We start from the raw sequence: 19953 nt of genomic DNA, 5'->3' as shown, positions 1-19953 counted from the left end.
AAAGAGTTCAGCATGAGGAATAACGAGGAGACTGAGGGCTTTGATGGCGAGGCCTCCAACACCTCTATGATTTCAGGAGCCCACAGTCCGTATCAGCCGACCACCGAGCCCGTGCACTCCAGAAACGTGTTCAGGGCCATCAGGTGTGACCTGGACTATATCAAATCACATTTCGGTGTTTTAAAAGTTATCGAAGTGGTAAGTTCAAATAGTCACAGTGCTTTTCTATTCCATGAAAAACCTATGAGCCTAGAAAGTTTTTCTGTACTGAACCTGTATCAGCAAGGTGCTAGAGTCAGTAAGGTGACTTCCTGTGAGCAAGTTAAGATGTCATCATCATTAACAGTGTCGTCATTTGATTTTCCTTTTTTCGTAAATTTAATTGACTTCTTTCTTTCTTTCTTTCTTTCTTTATTTCTTTCTTTCTTTCAGTGCTACATTGTATTGATGTGAGAAAGACATCTCCCATTTTTTAGATTGTGAGCAGGACAGCAGAAGTCATGTCTTCATCAACAGTGTCATCCTTTATTGTTTGACTTCTCTCTCTCTCTCTCTCTCTCTCTCTCTCTCTCTCTCTCTCTCTCTCTCTCTTTCTTTTTTTAGATGTCCCTCTCTGGTGACATTCTTCTCATGTTAGTTCATATTAGTGTAAGCAAGACAGGTTTCTCAGTTTTTGAATTCTAAATCAAAATATAGCTGCAAGCAGTGAAACGGGGCGAAGCAGGCACAGCATGCATGGCAACCACTGCTGCTTCAAGCACAGCATCTACAGCAAGCATAACAATCACAGCAAACTCATCAAAGCACATCACACTTAAGTCAAAAGCTTTACAATGTGCATTTCAAAAGTTCAAAACACTTAAGATTTGGACAAGAAATTGGACAAGATTTTTAGGAGGAGTAGCGAAAATACTTTTTCATTTACCTCAATATGGCAGACCTCGGTGTTCGCTGAAAAATGGTAGGTCTTTTGCGGGGGAATTTTTACTTTACAAATTACAGACATGGCCAATTCAAACGGGATTAAGATCACAGACAACCTCCACAATTATTACAAATGACTGGAGGTCACCAGGTAATAATACTAATCCCGTGCGAATAGGGCTATAGACACCCCATATAGAAGAAGAGGCAGAAGAATATAGAGTGAGGATATCTAATGGATACAATAGGGGCTACGCCCCTTCGGGACTTGGCCCCTAAATATTCAAGGCAAGACAGATGTATCCATCCAAACAGTGGCATCAGAAAAAGCATTTTTCCGCACAAGATAACAGATTTGCTTTCCATATATTTCAGTTAGATATTCACTCCTGATTATGTTCTCATATTGGATTAGTGTGAGGAGAGCAGATTTCCTCTTTTTTGGGGTTTTTAAATCAAAATATTTCCTGTTGGAAACATGCCGACAGGCGTCAGCATCTCTAGAATGCATCAGTGACGAAGAGGAATGTTGCCTGGAGTCTGAATGAATTAACTTTAAGATTGCACTTCAGGTCGGCTTGATTGGCAAAACACCCAAAAAGCTATAGAGTCACTGTGGTCAAAACAGAAACTTACAGAAGAGCTTTTTTTGCCTTTGAACCTCTGCCAGATGTTGAAAAAGGAGTGGGAAGCATAAGGAGAGAGAAAAAAAAAATATGGCTCTCTGTTCTGCTGGCTCAGCAAACACAAAGCATCTCAGATCGGGCCCTCATGGTGATGCACAGTTAAGAAACTGCATGCACAGGGGAAAACAGTGAAACTAAGGAAGCTATTAGGTGAAACAAGGGCTTGTGTATACTGCCAAAGGAAACAACCTGTGTGCCAAGTACAGAAGATAGCTTGTCTGCTCAAAGATTGCTTAATGGATCAATACTTGGGAACACACACAATAGCTGAGATAGTGGACATGTGGAGTACATGCAGCACTTTCATCTTCATGAACTTAATGCGTGGCTTTCTAATTAGGTTGTTGTGTGTGCATCCAGAAGCTTCATTTGCCAGTGGAGTCAAATAACAGGCAGGCATGAGGAGTATACTGCCCTACAAAGCAAAAGGGCAGTAACTGCATTTTTGGTCAAAAATTAGTTATTGTCATTTTCATGACATTCAAGGCATCCTTTCTTATGTGACAAAACATCTTATAAAAATATAAAGTAACATAACAGCAACATGTCCAATAATCTACCTACAACTACTTAGGCTGGATGACAGGATAACTTTTAAGTCATTTTTCTCAGTTCTGCACTCTGCGTAGTTACTGCCTTTTTGCTTTGTAGGGCAGTATAGTAAAGCTCTGTTCATTACTGACCAGAAACCTTCTTCAACCTTAATATCTGTTTTGACTCTTATGTGATAGACTGCTGCTTGTCAAAGATTAGCAAAAATGTCAAAGTCTATGCAAGAGACTTAAATAAAAGTTGAAGAAAAAGCCATTAGTTTGTTTAATCACACACTTGAGATGTTTGTGTTTCGTAATACTCAGTGAAGGTCAAACGGCTCCTTTTCTCTGAGCTGTTACTTTCCTCAGGTAGATAATACGGTAGGGGACATTTCGTACTGCGGTAATGAACAGGTTAGTAAGAGGGGATCAATTAAAACAATATACTAAAAACTAAATGTAAACAGGAAATGATTCAGAAAGTTCCCATATAACTTTTAAATTACAGCATTCCAATGATATTCCTTGGGGTGTTTTGAGCTGCGACCATAAAATCTCAGTCTTGTTTGAATGTGTGATCAATCATTCCTCAAAACAGAGGTTTAATATATTACCCATTTGAGAAGGACTGTATTGAGCTCTGCTAGTTAGACTTTAGTTACTGTATATCAGGTTCTTGATTTTGTCACATCATCATGTTTTTGTGTGGGATTCCATCAGGCTCTGTGTGCTGGATATGTCCTCCCCATTCTGTCCTGCTAGCAATCTGAGTGGTATTTGGAATGTTTTTTGGGAAAAAAAGAGCAAATTTAAGGACTTTTCAAATGGCTGTGTTGATTTGGTGCACCAGAAACATTTATTATTATTATGTATGGTAAAAACAGTCTTGCATTTTTGGAAGCTATGATTTTCTACTTTTCTACTGTTTTTCAAGGTTCTTTGATGAAATTTTTGATCAATTTAATGCATCCTTGTATTGACAAAGTATTGATTTTACAAAAAAATCAAATAAAAAAATCGTACTGACCCCAAACGTTTGAATGACATGCAAGAAAAAATCTATGTAAACTACATGATCTTACTAATCAACTAGTTAGTTGCCACTAGTCATCCCTAAAACGAAGGCTTTGAAATGTTCTTGGCTAGAGATACTCTTTTATATGGCTTCCTTTCTACAACCACTTTGACCAGGAAGGACCCTGCCAATTAAGGTAATTTCAGCCCTGAAGGGCAAAAACTATTGACCTTTTAACTGATTCAAGTTCTGAGAATGAAGCCACCAGATGTTTTTGGAGCAGCCTTAGGCAGTGAAGTAGCATCATAAACATGTCATTTTACCTTGAAGGATAGTTTTTCAAGGTATGTTTTGATGAGGGACTGTTAAATATAATGAAAGAGCTTTCTCTGTAATGTAGCGATTTGATGGACTTACCAGATGTTTTTTGCCCCTCTCTACTCGCTCTCGCGAAACTTACGTAATGTGGAGAGTTTGCTTTTCTGCAAACATCTCCAAGTTTAAGAAATAGTGGTTTAAATTTCGTGCAAGGAGCAATTCCCTTCAGGCGAGGAAAAGACTGTTGGATGGGAGCTGGAAGGCTCATTTCATTTAAGGAGGAGCTTTTGGAACACAATGCTAGCTGTCAAACCAAGCCTCCCACCTTTAATTTTCTGGGCACAACAGATGGCGTGTGTACAAACTGGGGATTTGACTCCATGTGGCCATTGCTACAAGGAACTAGCTGATTGCCTAATGTAGGGGGGTTCTGAAGGATGGCAAAAAGTGGAGAAGGAGGGTGGGGAGTAACATAATCATTAATTAAAATCTTGGGTTTTCTGTATGCTTGACACCTACTGCCTTGTGGGACGCAAGCTGTGCTACGTCTATCAAGAGCAATGACCTCATCTCCAAATGCACGTCTTTAATCTGTCTTTTTGATGGTGCATGACGGTCAACTGAAGCAATGCTGGCTCTGCTGGCACTGTGACAGGAACGTCATGATGTGACCAGTCATTTAGGTTTGATCCACACTTCAATGCAAATAAGCCGGATGAGATAAAGAAGGGTTTGCATTGTGTTAGAAGGGCAATCAGCTTACATGAGGTCAGCCTTCATATGAAATTCTGTGGAAATATTTAAATGATGTCGTAGCTAATAATATGTGTTGCCAAGTCCAAGGTTGGGGACTATTGAACATATAGTTCACCCAGAAATGAAAATTCTATCATCATTTACTCACCTTCATGTCATTCCAGTTCGGTTATTTTCTTTCTTGTTTGAGACAGTCTTGTGTTGTCCATACAATGGGTGTCAGTGGTCACCAAACCAGTTTGGTTACCAACATTCTTCAGAATATTATCTTCTTGTGTTTTCAGAAGAAAGAGAGAAAGTCATACAGGCTGAAGTGAGATGAAGGTAAGTAAATGATGACAGAAGTTTCATTTTTGGGTGAAATATCCCTTTAACAAGGCATGCAACCCCACCTTGAGATTTGCTGTTATTTACTTTGAATAAATGGTTCAGTGACAAGAAATCAACCAAACAAGGAGGGGAATGTAAATGGTTATTTGATCCTCCTCATGCTACTGCAAGCAACAGTCAGCAGTTAAAATGATGTAGTCCATAGCAATATTGTATTTTAAATGGTGGAGAAAACATCTGAAGTTTATTTCAGTATCTTTAACAAAAACATGCAGTAGATATATATTTGAAACCCTCAGTTCTTTGCATCTATGAGTCCACACTTTGGTCGCATGATGCATAAACTGTTGGATAGCAGACCCAGCTATCAAGTTAATCCAATGTGGACTTTACAAAAGGTGCATTGGGGCTTAATTTTGAGCATCTTTTAAACCCTAAAGTGACAAATTGGATACCCTATAGTTCCATGGTCCAGTGGATGGTTTTGCTTTTATTTTTCAGCATCAGGAAAGTCAGAATTTGCTGGCGGACTATCACTGTCATTCCATTAGCAAGTCCACATCCAGTTCTTTATTCATCACAGAAATTATTCATTTCGCAGGGAGGTTTCAACATTGTGCTTCAATTCCTAGATATGCGCAACATTTTATTTAGTGTCTGCCGCATGACAGCATCCAGCTGGAAATGCTGGGCCCCCGTCTAGATGTTGGAATGTTTTGTGGCAGTGGTTCTGTCTCCCCTGTTGGAGCGGGCCGACCTGTAATCTGTCTGAGGTTTTGTGCTGGAGAGTCAAGGCCGCATAACACCTAAATAGCACGTTAACCTCAGAATTCTTCCCATGCTGTGGTCTACTGACGAATGTGGCAGGAAAACATTGGTTGAACCCTCCGCGACTTCAGTAGGGTTCAACATACACTCCGCAAGGCCCTGTTATGACCATGTGGAAAACGCATTACAAAGTAAACCCTGAATATAGAAGAGTCATTTATGCCTTGAAACAGCTTTTCGAGAAATACTTTCTTGTGGTATTTCACTGCTCTGCACAAAGGACAGCATTGTATCATGTTGTTGTCTTGGATCAGACACCATGATTTGCAACGTTTAAGTCTACATTAGATGTTTCTTTAATGTTCTGCTTGATAAAATAAAGTGAGCTGTTTATTGCTGGGACAAATGCTTTTTGTTTTGTTTTAAAAGGGTCGGATTTCTCCTTTCTGTTGCAGGTCCTGGCTCTCATCTCATTCATCTTCATTGAGACCATAATGATGTGCTCGCCCTGTGCCGCCGTCTACCTCTTTGAGTTTGTCAGTTGCAGTGCCTTCGTTGTCACAGGCGTCTTGCTCCTCATCTTCAGCCTGAACCTGCACACCAAAGTGCCCCATATCAACTGGAGTCTAACAGTATGTAATTCTTATCAAGATGTACACAAAAATTTGCAAAATCCTTCACAACATTAGACTTTTAAATGGATAGTTTGCCCCAAAAAATAAGAATTTGTTGAAATATATTCACCCTCATTTCATTTCAAACATGTGTGGCTTTGTATCCCATAGCTTAGCATGAGAAACGGACCAAAATTTGAGTCTTTTATTATTTTTATTGAATGGATTTAGTTATTGGGATTTAATTTACTTTAATCTAATTTAATTTAATTTTAGATTTCTTCTTTAACTGTGTTTTTCTGTCAGTTTCTGATGTGTATTTGTCTGAGCACCGAGAGAAAGTGTTTGCCTTGAAGACAGTTTTGCTGTGTAACTATTTTTCCTTCGATCCATTTTTATGACATATATTTTAAGAAGCACTTGTGATGCAAGATTATGATGACAAAGCAGAAGTTCTTTGTGTCGATCAGCTGTCTGCATAAATGGAAAAGGATTTATGTTGCCAAGACATGCCAATAACGCTGTGCTTCTTAGAAAGTAAGCCAGTCTCTTGCGTCCAGTGCTGCTGAGGAGAAGGCCGTGCACACAGGGTTCATATTGCTCAGAATGGAGCTTGAGTGCTCACAGCTCTCATTAAACCCGCTTCTAGCAAACATGAATGGGTGCTCTTGGGAGATTAATTTACTGATTCACTGAAAGATTAATAAGGCATGGTTCCCTTTGTCTCCTTGCCTATACACACACACACACACACACACACAGCTCAGTATAATTGGACCTCAGTGCTGTGGATCTATTAGAGAGCTTATGATGGAAAAATCTGTGTAGTTGTATTTCCAGAGCTGTGCACGTACCAAGAAAAGTAACAGCAACCCACATCCAACTATAACTATTGAGTTGCATGATGATATACTCAAGAATATGTATTTAACCTCTCTCAGACAACAATGAAGTGCCTCTGCCATTTTAAATTCGAATTTCAGTCTTTTCTTTAATACTTAATTTGTCCACCCTTACAAAAAAGAAGTTTATTCAAGTGTGCTATTAGTATACTTCTTTTAAACTAAAAATAAGAAAGTATGCTTTTAGTTTACTTTTTATGTACTTCTCAGAAATGGGCTTTATGTACTCCTCAGAAATATACTTAAAATGACATTTAAGTATACTTGACTCATACTTACAAAAAGTCTAAATATATTTGAGCAATACTTGTGCTCCTAGAATCCGTGTTTTCATTGTTATACGATAGAGGGCACAAGTACACATCTTCTGTACAGAATTTCCCAAAAAAACACAAGTGAAGAAGAAAAAGAAACAACAGATACTAACACATGTAATCTAACACGATCATCTGACATGAAACAGCATCAAAACTGTAACGTTAAGGAATAAAATGTCGACCGATGAAGAGGTAATAATTACAGTCAAGTTTTGGGGTGTTGATCGACTCCATCTACGTTCTGATTATCATTCTGAATCCAATTCATAGTCTTTTTTCAGCTTTTTGTTCAAAATGTTATTTCTTTATTTTTTATGAAACTTACCCACATTAAAGTGTTTAAAAAAAGAATGCATGAAGCTAGAATAAAATGTTTTTGTATACAAGCAGATACCCTGTTCTTTCTTTGGATGTTTTGTATGTTCAGATATTCATATAACAAAATATATACAAATTAAAACCTAAATAGGGACATAGTCGTATGATGTAAAGTTCACTTAAAGAAAACTTATGAGTATACTTGCAGTATAAAACTACTAAACTACTAGTTTACTGAGACTATACTTCAAAGTGTACAAATATTTAATTAGTAAACTTTCAGTATACCTATAAGTTCACTTTTAGTATAATTGCAGTACAAATTACAAGCATAGAGGCAAACTAGTTGTGTACTCAAAGTTTGCTACTGTTATACTTAAAGTATACTTTTATATACTAGAAAGTGGGCCAATTTAGTCCCAAGGAGTATTGAAACATTACACTTACAAGTATACTACTAGAACACTGATATTTGTATACTTGCTACATAAAGTATACTTAAAATATACTTGAACTTTACTTAAGTATACTTAATAAAATAAACTTGAAGTATACTACTTTTTGGTGAGGGTACCCAAACATAGATGGAGAAAGTTGGACCCTGCATATATTTATATTCATATAAATGCATATATTTATGCATTTAACTTCAATTATACATGTATAAAGAAAGCTAACAGAATTTATATCAAACTCAGCTCCAGCAACACAGTAAACATGCTCCAACACACATACCGTATAGTTTTCAAATAAGCCTGAAGGACTTGATTAGTTGGATCAGGTGTGTTTAATTAGGGCTGAATCTAAACTCTACAGGGCTCTGGCCTTCCAGGAATTGATAACCCTGGCTTAGAGCATCACATTTTTGTTCAGGACAACACTTTTAGTCTAAGTGCTTTTTGTATTTAAATATATATATATATATATATATATATATTATTTTTATTATTATTATTATTATTATTATTTTTATTTTTTTTTCTGCGTTTCTCCTATTCTCTAACTTGCTTCCTAATTGTATTATATTTTCAGTGGCTAAATGACAGGAAAAGGTGGGGGAAGAAAATGAAGACTGGGATCAGGAAATGTTGAGAGCTGAATTCAAACTTGAATAGCTCACATGAGCATTAAAGCTTAACTTGCCAAATTACATATTCCATATTTCGGCTGATGGGAGAGATGTTAAACATGGTCGATGTGTGTGAGTGTGTATGCTTTGGTGCATTTTGAATACTGACGGGTTGGGGTTTTCTTGATATCGCTATGGCTCATTGGAAGAACTATGATCTTTTTGTTTTTGGACTGAGCGTCATCTCCTGCCAGGCGGACCCAGTGGGCCCAGGCCTCTCATTTGTTCTGGAATGGGTGCACTGGGACGGAGGGTTGTTCAGTTACAGCCTGGCTCTCCTCCCCTGTTTTGTGCTTGTATCTCTTGCGTAACTTCACCACTGCTGTGCTTCAGGAACTTTCACATAACACAGCGCTAAAAGTAAACGCTACTTTTTGGTCCTGTAATTGTGGCCTCTTGTCTCAGTTTGATTTATTTTTATTTTTTTCATTTGGAGATAAAATCCTCCCAATCCCAGCAGCAATTCAACTTATTTCTATAAAGAGCAGAAATGTGGATGGTAGAACTTTTAGGTCTTTAAAATCAGATGTTTGTGCTAAATCTGTTCATGTCTTCTAATGTTGATTTAGTTTAAATGGCAGCAGATTGAAGCGTGCACACAAAACTAACTGGTAGTTTCTTGTGCCGGTTGGTTCCAGAGGGGCGGATGTGTGGGACGGTCCATCTGTTGTACAACACCCCCTATTCCCTTGAGTGCTTTGATAGTGCGATCCAGTGCCAGGCTCAAAGGGGGCTGGCATGGTTACTGACATTATTGCAAGTGATAGGTCAGGAGAATGAGCGCATTCAGCTCGCGGTGGTAGACTGGCACCATTGTACCCATTCATAAACCATCTTTAACCTCACACGCATACATACACAGAAAAGCATGACCAGAGTTCATCGAACACAATGAAAAATAGAAAATGAGGAGACATTTGACTTTGTGAGGTGACGGGAAAATGATTGGTTTTACATTGTGTGCTTTAATGGAATGACCACTCTGAGACTTGAAAAGCTTTGCAGTGATCCTATGATTATGTGTCATTACTGAACATGAGCAAGAGGACAATTGCGAGAGGGGTAAAGATGCATTAAAAATGTAATTTTGAAATCTAAATGATTAAGACTAAATTACTGTTATTGAACTAACTGTGAAAATGTACTGTTATTTGTTTTCTCCTATTCTTATAGTTTCAGAATTATTACGTTTTATACTATTGAACCTGCTGAAGGATAAAGGTTAATAGTGTAGCATGTTGTCTCTTCACACACAGCATCAGAGAGTAGCAGCACACCAATGGAAGGTTCAGGAAAAGCTTTTAGCAGCTTCATTTAAAGTCTCGCCACTTAGGCAGATAAAGAGATATGACTAAACATTCAGGATTCAGGTTATATTGCCTAGCAAATCTAGAATTAATTTATTATTATTATTATTTATTTTTTATATATTTTTAACATTTCCAAGATCTATGGGCCTCGTGTTGCCTAAAGCAGCCTGTAACTCGGTATTAACGCACCACTGAGAATATCTGGCACAGGCTGTATACAGCGCAGAAGCTCTGTTAAGACCCCTCCTAACTCACTATCTCTTTCAGTCTTACATATGCATGCATGTATACATTTTTTACATTAATTCTCTGCTTGAATATGCTCCTTGAGCATAAATAGTATTGTTTGTTTTTAGCAACAATTCTCTAAATTAACTTGGTGCTCTGTCCCCCATTAAAGGGATACTCCACCCCAAAATGAAAATTTTGTCATTAATCCCTTGGATGCCTTTCATCCTTTGGATGAAAACCGGGAGGCCTGTGACTGTCCCATAGACTGCAAAGTAAATAACAGTGTCAAGGTCCATAAAAGGTATGAAAGTCATCATCAGAATACTCCATCAGCCATCAGATGTGCAATCTGGGCTATATGAAGCGTCGGGAACACTTTTTGTAAGCGAAGAAAACAAAAATAACGACTTTATTAAATAACTCCTTTGTCAACAGTCTCCTCTGTGTCTCTCCATATCACCGTATGCTGTGTATGCTCTTCTATATCATCCACGCCACAAGGATGCGCTGTTTTCTTTCAACTCAAAGATAAATACACATTGAAACAGCGCATCCTTGTGGCACGGATGATACAGAAGAGCATACTTTTACATACCAAAACTTCTAAATGGTAGTGTTGCTTACAATGTACCGGTAATTTTATAAAACAGGACCACATTTCAAGTACAGAGATCTGACCTTCAGTCCCTTGTTAACAACGTGGAGGGCCGCAGTGGCTGTTAAATACATCAGAGATCTGAACCCAGTGTGAACACAATATTTCCCAATTTTAGACCCCTCCTGTGAAGCAGTCTGCCAAAACACACACAGACACACACACTTCAAGACAACTCATGACTGCTGTTTTGTTTGTTCAATTTCATATTACCTGAATTAAATGCTTAATCATTGTACTGTATGTAAACCTCCATGGTTATATTTATGAAGCTAGTAATGTATATTCATACCTAAATAATTGTGTGGACCTAGTACTGTCGTTCAACCTCAGGCGTATGCGTTACACTTAGAATATTTTAAACGCGTCAGCAGTTTTTAACATTAAGTGTGTTTCAGAGTTTGCTTTGGCTTGCATTTGATCCATCTGTTGAAGTACTGTGTGTGTGAAGGCAAAGGCTGGTTTGGTGTGTGTTTGAATGATTAAGACCGTATGCTGGTTTTGGCATATTGTTAGTGTTCTATATTGCGTGTGAGATGGGCATGGTTTTGCTTGAGTGTGTGTGGTTGAGAGAGAATAATGGAGAGTATCATGTGAGACAAGTGTGGGCAATCACCCCCTTCATGCATTTTATCACATGGGTGGCCATGCCTAAGTCTCGCTGGAGTGCTTATTGGCTGCACATAGACAAACCCCCCCAGCGTAATTCCTTCTCTCCTCTCAGAGTGTGCATATATGGAGGTTTTAAGGATAAAAAATCCTCAGAAATCCCCAACTGGTCCCTCCCTCCTTACTCTCTCCTGAAAGCTTTGACTCTGATTTGTAAAAGTATTAAAACTGTAAGTTGTGAAAAGTAGTTTTTCCCCTATTTTAATTTAATTAAATTTTATTTGTTTTTTTAGAAAGGACACATTAAATGGATCAAAAACAAGAGTAAAGACATTTATATACTGTAGACAGAAATATTGTTTCAAATAAATGATGTTCAAAAGATCAAATCAAAGAATGCTGAAAAAAAGTATCAGGGTTTTCACAAAAATATTAAGCAGCACAACTGTTTTCAACAGTGGTGATAAGAAATGTTTCTTGAGCAGCAAAACAGTTTATCAAAATGATTTCTGAAGGATTTCATGAATGTTGTAAATACTTGGTGAATTTGGCTTCCCCTGCATCACTGCAGTCTACATAACCACACCTCACTGCCAGCTCCTTGTTTTGACTCTTTGGTCATTAAAGGGTTTTGCTTATAGCTTGATGTACTCTAAACTTGTGAATATGTAAATGTGTCTGTTGATATGACTTCCCTCATGTTAATGTTATTATTTAATGAGATAACATCTATGACCACATACACACTACCAGGGGCGTCACTTCTGCCCAGCCCCCCTAAAAAATAATTTGATTAATTAATTTGTAATCGCTTCAATCCCCTTTAAAAACTCATTTGAAACGGCCGCAAGCTGCATCAAGTTTCGGCTCCTCCCCTGATCTGAGTCTGCATGAATTCAGCGCATTTTTCAATCCGCAGGGGCGCCGATCAGAGTGAACATCAGAGAGTACAAGGTGTGTGTGTGTGTGTGCATTTATTGATAGATTGCTATGATATGACATCTGCATTGGTGCAGTTCTTGTAATTGCAGTTTACATAATGTTACTGGACCAATACACAGTTCGGTTTCTCATCCAAAACCAATACGTCTTCGCTGCGTTCACCTTCAGCCCTCATCACAGTGTGATAGTTGTTTTTTCATCCAACAAAAATGAAGCGATTAACACCCATGAAAAACGTACTTTAGAAAACGATCATAATTTATTTTAATTTACTTTTTAAAATTTAAAACATATTATTGTGTATTTTGGCATTACATTATGCAACCATGCACAGAAATGATTAAAGACACACATCATTTTCTGAAAGCACTAAAGGGCACAGAGAGAGAAACATCATGTGGAGTTATTTTGTTTTGTATTATTAAATATAATTTTGTATTAAGTAATAATGAATCATTAGTGTATCATGATACATACTGTATATTAGAGTAAGAGGCGAGTAGAGTAAAGGGATTTGTGATTTTTTTTTTTTTTTTTTTTTAAGTAACTGATTTATAGAAGTGGCAAATTGATAATTCATGTTGTTATTTTTAATAAATAGAAATACATATAGAACAGATTAAACATGTTGCCAACAGACAGTTCCATTAATACATGTTTTGTCTATATTCTTAATGAATATTAGCTGGTTAGTTAAATGATTTGAAATGAAATAAATTTTCAGGGGGTGACTTGATGTATAACCAACCGTATTGTTGATTACAAAGGCTAAAAAGCTCAAAAATAATAATAATAATAATAATTTATATTTCATTGTAGATGGATATACAAATTTTTTTCTTGTCGTGCAGGAGTAGGTCTGCAAATGAGCAAGTCAGTTGAGAACAGAACGTAGACAGCCTCTCACACACAATACCACTGTGTTCCCAAGATTCACTGCAGTCATTGAACCCTTATGTTGTTTTAATTTCCACGTACATTTCATGAGAAAAAGCAGTGGTATCGTCAAAGGATAAACATGAATGTCCTAATAATGAATCAGGAAGTCTTCATTGTAAAAAAAAAAATAAAAATCTACATTCCCAACTAAAAATTTTCTAGTGACTGGTCACATCTAAATTTTTCTTTTTTTTTTTTTTTTTACGGTGTTGTATATGGCTCAGTCAGTACGTCTACTCCCATATATGAAATACAGGGAATACTATGGAATAGTGGTTTACAATAAGGTTAGTAGTATACAACCCTACCCTAATAGTCAAATAATATTTTTTTTTTAATCATACCCTTATTGGGGGCTGAGCCCCCCTAAAATGAAAATCCTAGAAACGCCCCTGCACTCTACACATAATAGTTGCCCCTTCCTCTCTTTTTGTAGATATAATTTATTATTTGTAGGAGATTTGTCTCTTCTCCTGGAACAAATCATGGCAATGAAAATGTACAGTGGGTATAGAAAAGAATCACCCCCCCACCCCCTTAAAATAATCACATTTTTTACCTTTCAGCTTGAAATGAAAACAGTTTTTTTTGTCCAGCTGTATTTACTCAGTGCAACTTATAACATCCAAGTGAACGATATAATACCAACAAGTCAGGAAAAAATAAAATAAAAAAACAGAATCATGAGTTGGAAGAAGTATTTTGTTGAACCGCCTTTTGCTTTAATTACAGCCTTTAGTCTGTTGGGATGCAGTATGTCTCTACTAACATTGCAGAACTGCTCAAGTTCAGTTAAGTTTGATGGTGAGCGTTTGTGGAGTGCAGTCTTTAAGTCATTGCACAGATTTTCAATGGGGTTTAAGTCTGGGCTCTGACTAGGCCATGCAAGAACATTCACCTTTTTCTCCTTCAACCACTGTGTGCTCAGTTTTGCTGTATGCTTTGGGTCACTGTCATGTTGAAAAGTAAACTTTCTTCCCATTGACAACTTTCTGGCAGAGGGCAGCAGATTTTCCTCAAGAATTTGATGGTATTTTGCCCCATCCATTTTTCCTCCTATCCTGACAAGTGCTCCAGTCCCTGCTGCAGAGAAACACCCCCAGAACAGGACATTACCACCTCTATGCTTTACTGGAGGAATGCTGTTATTTGGATGGTGAGCTGTGTTTGATTTCTGTCAGACATATTGTTTGGTGTTGAGGCCAAATAATTCAATTTTTGTCTCATCTGCCTCAGAATCTTCAAGGTGGTTTTTGGCAAAGCTCAGTCATGGCTGCATGTGGTCTTTCTTGAGGAGTGACTTTTTACTTGCAACCCTCCCATACAAGCCACATTTCTGGAGAATTAGTGATATTGTAGTCACATGCACACAATGATCACTCTTTGTCATGAATTCCTACAACTGCATCAGGGTTGCTGTAGGTCTCTTGGTCGCCTCTCTGACCAGTTTCCTCCTGACTCTTTCATCCAGTTTGGAGTGACGTCCTGATCCAGGGAGGGTCTGTGTTCTAGATACCTCCCACTTCTTAATAATAGACTTCACTGTGCTTCTAGGCATTGATAAAGCCTTTGCATTTTTTTTTTTTATCTATCTCCTGATTTGTGCCTGTCCACAACTTTATCCTGTAGATCTTTCTGTAGATCTTTGCCGCTCATAGTTGATTGTTTTCTTCAGTTGCACTACCAAGGACTGAAATGCTCCAGGAAAGCTCTTTTCATGCTGAGCTAATCAAAATGACCACAGCTGATCACAGCTGAAAGTCAAATAGCTTTGTGTGCCAGTGAGAAGGTGATTAGCTACACCTGATTGAGTTTTTTTACTTTTTTTCTGACTTGTTGGTGTTCTATCTTTCACTTGGATGTTATAAGTTGCGCTGAGTAAATACAGCTGAAAAAAAAAAAAAACTGTCTGTCTTTATTCAAGCTGCAAAGCAACAAAATGTGATTATTTTAAAGGGGGGTGATTCTTTTCTATACCCGTGTGTTCCTTGTGTGTGTTATTGCGTGTTGAGATAGATATGCGTTATTTGCAAATTTCTACAACACCAGTCCCATATTTATTAAATGTGGTTGTCACTCCCAAAACTTTGTAGTGTATACAAACCCATGTGCCTTATGTTTAACAGACCAGAGGTCATTTTGAAAACAATGTATACTACTGTGCAACAGTTTTTTTTTTTTTAGTTTTTTTAAATCTGAACTTTCAGCAGTCATTACTCCAGACTTCAGTTCACATGATCCTTCAGAAATCATTCTAATTTGCTGATTTAAAGATCAAAAACATTTCTTATTATTAATCTTTAAAAAAAAAAAAAGGATGTGCAGCTTTATATTTTGATGAAGAACATAATACTTTTCAGTATACTTTAATTCTCTCTTTCTCTTTTGCAGGATCTTATCAACACTGCCACCAGCAGCTTGTTCTTCTTTCTGGCTTCAGTGGTTTTGGCAGCTCTCAACCATCGAACTGGAGCAGAGATTGCAGCTGTGGTACCTATCCCCTTACTCAGCTCTTTATTTAATCAATTCTGTCCCTGTGATTGGTTGTGGTTGAATTCAAATGTTTAGTCATTTCACAAGTATCTGAAGTGGGCCCTAATCTGCCAGGGCTCTGCTGCCCTCAAGTGGCCGAAACGGAGTAAGCACACAGTCGTTCCTGAAGAGAGTCCTGGACAGACAGAGAGTGGGAAGTTCTGAGCAGTCATAGTCAACATCCAGCTGAATGTTTTATATGTTTGATTTTTAACACTGAAAATCTCACTGTTTCCTATTTTCCTCTGTCTCCATCCCACTTATCTTCTTTTCATTCAGAATTTTGTTTTTCTTCTTTTGTTTCTGTCTCAGAATTTAGATTGTGTGTCAAGTTCCTGCGTACCTCATTACAAATTCCCACAGAATTTAATCACATATTAACCTTGTATTTGTTTATAAAATATTTTATCTAATTTGATTAAGTTTTAAGCTGCTAGTATGAGTGCTGGAAACTGGCTTCCATAAGTAATTCCTGTAATTCTGCTGATTTTCCCCCAAATTCAGCATAGAAAATGCCAAAAAATTCAATTAACTCCTTCTGGGCCTGCTCATTACAGTATGTTATAAGCCACCATAAACATTTCAGACGCACATACCTTTCTAGTTAGTTTGTCTGCTGACCTCTTGTGACTGGGAAGAGGTTTGTTGTAGATGGCTCAGTGAAGAGAAGTAGAAGGCCAAAGTTATTCCCAGTATTGGTACAGGATCAGGTTCTCTTACCGAGATCCTGACCTTTATGACTTCAGTGACTTCAAGAATGAATTGAGATCAGCAAAATATCCACCAACACCTTGGAAGTCAAAGGCTGGGGATTTGTGCTAAGAGTTTTATGATACAGATGTTCTCAGCAGGAAACCACACTAACACCCGGGAATTTTTCTGAACCACAGGGACCTGCAAAATTCCTTCAGACCTCAAGCCTCCCACAGAGATGGAGTTCTGTTATCAGCGTCCTATTGCAATTTACTATAAAACATATCAATATTTTTTAGTCATATAGTACTGAACATTTAATGCAATATATAATATATCACATCAAGAAAAAGTTTACCCAAAAATGAAAATTTGCTGAAAAATTACTAATTCTTAATCCATCCATCACTTGCTCAGTGGATCCTCTCCAGTGAATGGGTGCCGTCAGAATGAGAGTTCAAACAGCTGATAAAAGCATCACAATAATCCACAAGTAATCCACATGACCCAGTCCACCACTTAACATCTTGTGAAGTTAAAAGCTGTGTGTATATCATTAAGGCATTTTAACTTTAAACCGTAGCTTTTAACCAAAATACCAGTCTATAATCCATCACCTGTTGTCCTCTCACATCAAAATCCACCGGCATATTTGCCAAGAACTGTTTTGGCTTGTAAATGGTGCTTCATCTGTGCATATTTGCTCCTGATTCAGAAAGGACCTTTCCATCGGAGAAAGCAATATTATGGAAAGAGGACTCATATTTTAGCCAGAAGCAAGTTAAAAATGTCTTAATGGATTAATGTCTTACAAGCTTTTCGTACATTTTCACATTCATAGTTTAAAGCTGAAAACAATCCCCTTCAGCCTTCTTGAGTAGAAATAATTGTTTTCTGTGTGTTTACCTCCAGATCTGTGGGTTCCTGGTAATGGGTGTGTACGGTCTGAACACATATTTGGCAGTTCGGAGATGGCGTCTCGGGGACTCGCGAGATGGACCCCTGCAGACCAGCGAGTACATCCGCGCCCGCACAGCCTCGCGGGGAGAGGTGGAGTCACGGCCTGAGCTGCAGTAGAGCACACAGGTGGACCAAAAAACACTGAGACAACACATTCCTCATGATGGAAGCCTGATGTCAGGACGAGCGCTTACAAACAAACAATTGCATGAACAGTCTGAAATGGAACAAACTTACTGCACCTTCATCATCATCAGTCTCAGGCTGTTGTCACTTGACTGTGTACTTAAATACTGTATCTCTCTGCTAATTAAGGGCTTTACCTTACCATGATCTGGATAATTGTTGACTGACACTGTGCTCCTAAATTCCCAGCAGGGAACCTGAAAGGTTTAAGCGATATTTCTGACTGAAGTGGAATGGGAATTTGTGGTAGTGTTTATGAGCAAAAATATGCAATTGTGTTCCTGTATCAAACTCATTGTAAACTGCAGTTGCATCGGGATGTTTTTTGGTAGAGATGGTGTGACTAGATATTAGGAGCACCAGTATTTATTTTAATGCTAATTATTTTCGCAATACCACAGCTTTGGTATCTACATTGCATCAAATGTCGTATTTCACCTTGTGAATGTAACCCTGCATTACAACAGACAGCAACAGCTTTCAGACTGTCTGTGTGGGTGAAGGGAGGTGTGACACTTGACACTAGTCAAAGTCTATGACACTTTTTAGATACTAATGTAGTCTAGAAGCTAATCTAAATTAGATACAAATTTTTAGTTACAAAATTGTGCGTGCATAGTCTATCGGACATTTAGTTTTTGTTGTTGTTTGTAAGAATTTCTCTACTCCACTGTGTACTCCAGCCCTCGATTTAAGCAAGGGTAGAGTTTTTGAAGAAGGTGTAAATATTACGTATCTGTGTGTGACATTTGACATTTATGAAGGTTTCCTATTTGTATGAATTCTTATTATGACTGACACTAATAGACTGTATTTGTGCTGCAGTACATATGAATGCATTATTTTTTTTTTTTTTTTCTGTGTGCCTTAATCATAGAGGCTAGTCAAAATGCTCAAACTCTTGGACACAAATGCTATGACTGCTTCAGAGGGTGTGAAATTCAAACATTTTATCTGCAGTCTCTGATGAACTGATCCCTGGTATGATAATCTGTTTTCATGAAGTGCTTTATTGACCCTCTAATCGGTGTTTTTAAAAGGAGTGTCATAGAACGACATCAGGGGGGAAATGAAATGTATCTTTTACCACAGATTTTAAGGCATAGTGCAATTTTATGTGATATTTTATTCAATTTTTTTGTTTATATACAGTATTCATAGTTGTGTCTTATTTTAAGTTCTTAAATCACGTCACTTTTATGTTTCGGAACAAGAACAATTGTTGAAAAGAAGTCATTTTGAGGTGTGGACTCATATTATAGACATTGATCAACACTGTGTGGGCTTGAAAATGTTAAAAGACAATCACAAGAATGATTTTCTTAATGAAGGACTCCGCATGAAAGTGGTTTATTTTTCCTGTTTTGAAAGCAATACTGTGTTCTTATGCTTTAATAATGACTCTGTGCTGAACGTCTCGTTGGAAGATTTAAGCATCAGAATAATTCCTGATTTGACCTTATGGTTTGACTGTATTTTCAACTCACAAATCATTGAAGTGTTGAACTAAGTTGACATTTTGAGGGAGTCCAATTTTGATAATGATTGTACTTTTTTTTTTGCTGACATTTCCCGTATTCAAGAAAGCAATGTTTTATTCCATGTAACAGTGCTATAAATTTGTATTTTTGTATTTATAGAGTTGTGCATAGACTTAAAAAATGCTAACGGTTTAAAAATATTTGTGATGGCAATCTTTTCCTCAAATAAATGGATTTGGATGGACTGTTGATCTATAAATTGGAAAATCATAATTACTGAATAAGATAGAAATTTGCTACATTTCTACAGTAATACCATAGTGAAATACACATACATACACACAGGTATTATTTTTTCTTTCAATTTTATTACCATCTAGACAAAAGGGTACAACTTAGGAATAAGTTTGTACCATATTGTAAACATGGACCATGTAACATACTGCAGTGAATTCTAAACAATAGAGTACTCTCATCCTTGTTCTGTAAAGAAATTTTGCAAAAGAAAAACATTGTATAATGCTACTTGTCAGTGTTTTTTGGTAATTGTTCTAGGAATGACAGAGTGTTTTTGGTTGATACACAACTGCTAGTGTTATGGAAGAATGATTTTTTTTTTTTTTTTGGTAGTTTTAGTGCAATTTGGATGTGAAATGAACTGCTGTGTCAAGCTGATAGTCAGCAACCCTGTTGAAAAAAGGCAGCATATGTTGGTTAGGTATGTTTTGAAGCATGGCAGCTGGTTTGAGCTGGTTCTTAGTTGGTCATGTGCTGGTTTAAGCTGGTCTTAAGCAACAAGCTCCTG

The 19953-nt window shown here is 37.4% G+C and overlaps 1 protein-coding gene across 1 annotated transcript; it reads left to right on the top strand.

Annotated features, from left to right (window-relative positions):
- Nucleotides 1-5: 5 nt before the first annotated feature.
- Nucleotides 6-19412, top strand: LOC109070123 (CKLF-like MARVEL transmembrane domain containing 4). Its single transcript, XM_042760609.1, has 4 exons — nucleotides 6-198; nucleotides 5786-5962; nucleotides 15688-15786; nucleotides 17434-19412. The coding sequence occupies exons 1-4, from the start codon at nucleotides 13-15 to the stop codon at nucleotides 17596-17598; spliced, it is 627 nt and encodes a 208-aa protein (XP_042616543.1). The 5' UTR covers nucleotides 6-12; the 3' UTR covers nucleotides 17599-19412.
- The last annotated feature ends 541 nt before the right edge of the window (nucleotides 19413-19953 follow it).

The sequence above is a fragment of the Cyprinus carpio genome, chromosome A7, assembly GCF_018340385.1.
Source record: "Cyprinus carpio isolate SPL01 chromosome A7, ASM1834038v1, whole genome shotgun sequence".
Taxonomy (NCBI): domain Eukaryota; kingdom Metazoa; phylum Chordata; class Actinopteri; order Cypriniformes; family Cyprinidae; genus Cyprinus; species Cyprinus carpio.
The sequence above is the reverse complement of the archived record's forward strand: the minus strand, read 5'-3'. Positions and strand labels throughout refer to the sequence as shown.

Coding starts and splice junctions, on each gene's coding strand:
- LOC109070123 (XM_042760609.1), top strand. CDS start 13: ATGAGGAATAACGAGGAGACTGAGGGCTTTGATGGCGAGGCCTCCAAC. Junction 199..5,785: donor TTTTAAAAGTTATCGAAGTG/GTAAGTTCAAAT, acceptor TTTCTGTTGCAG/GTCCTGGCTCTCATCTCATT. Junction 15,787..17,433: donor GAGCAGAGATTGCAGCTGTG/GTACCTATCCCC, acceptor GTTTACCTCCAG/ATCTGTGGGTTCCTGGTAAT.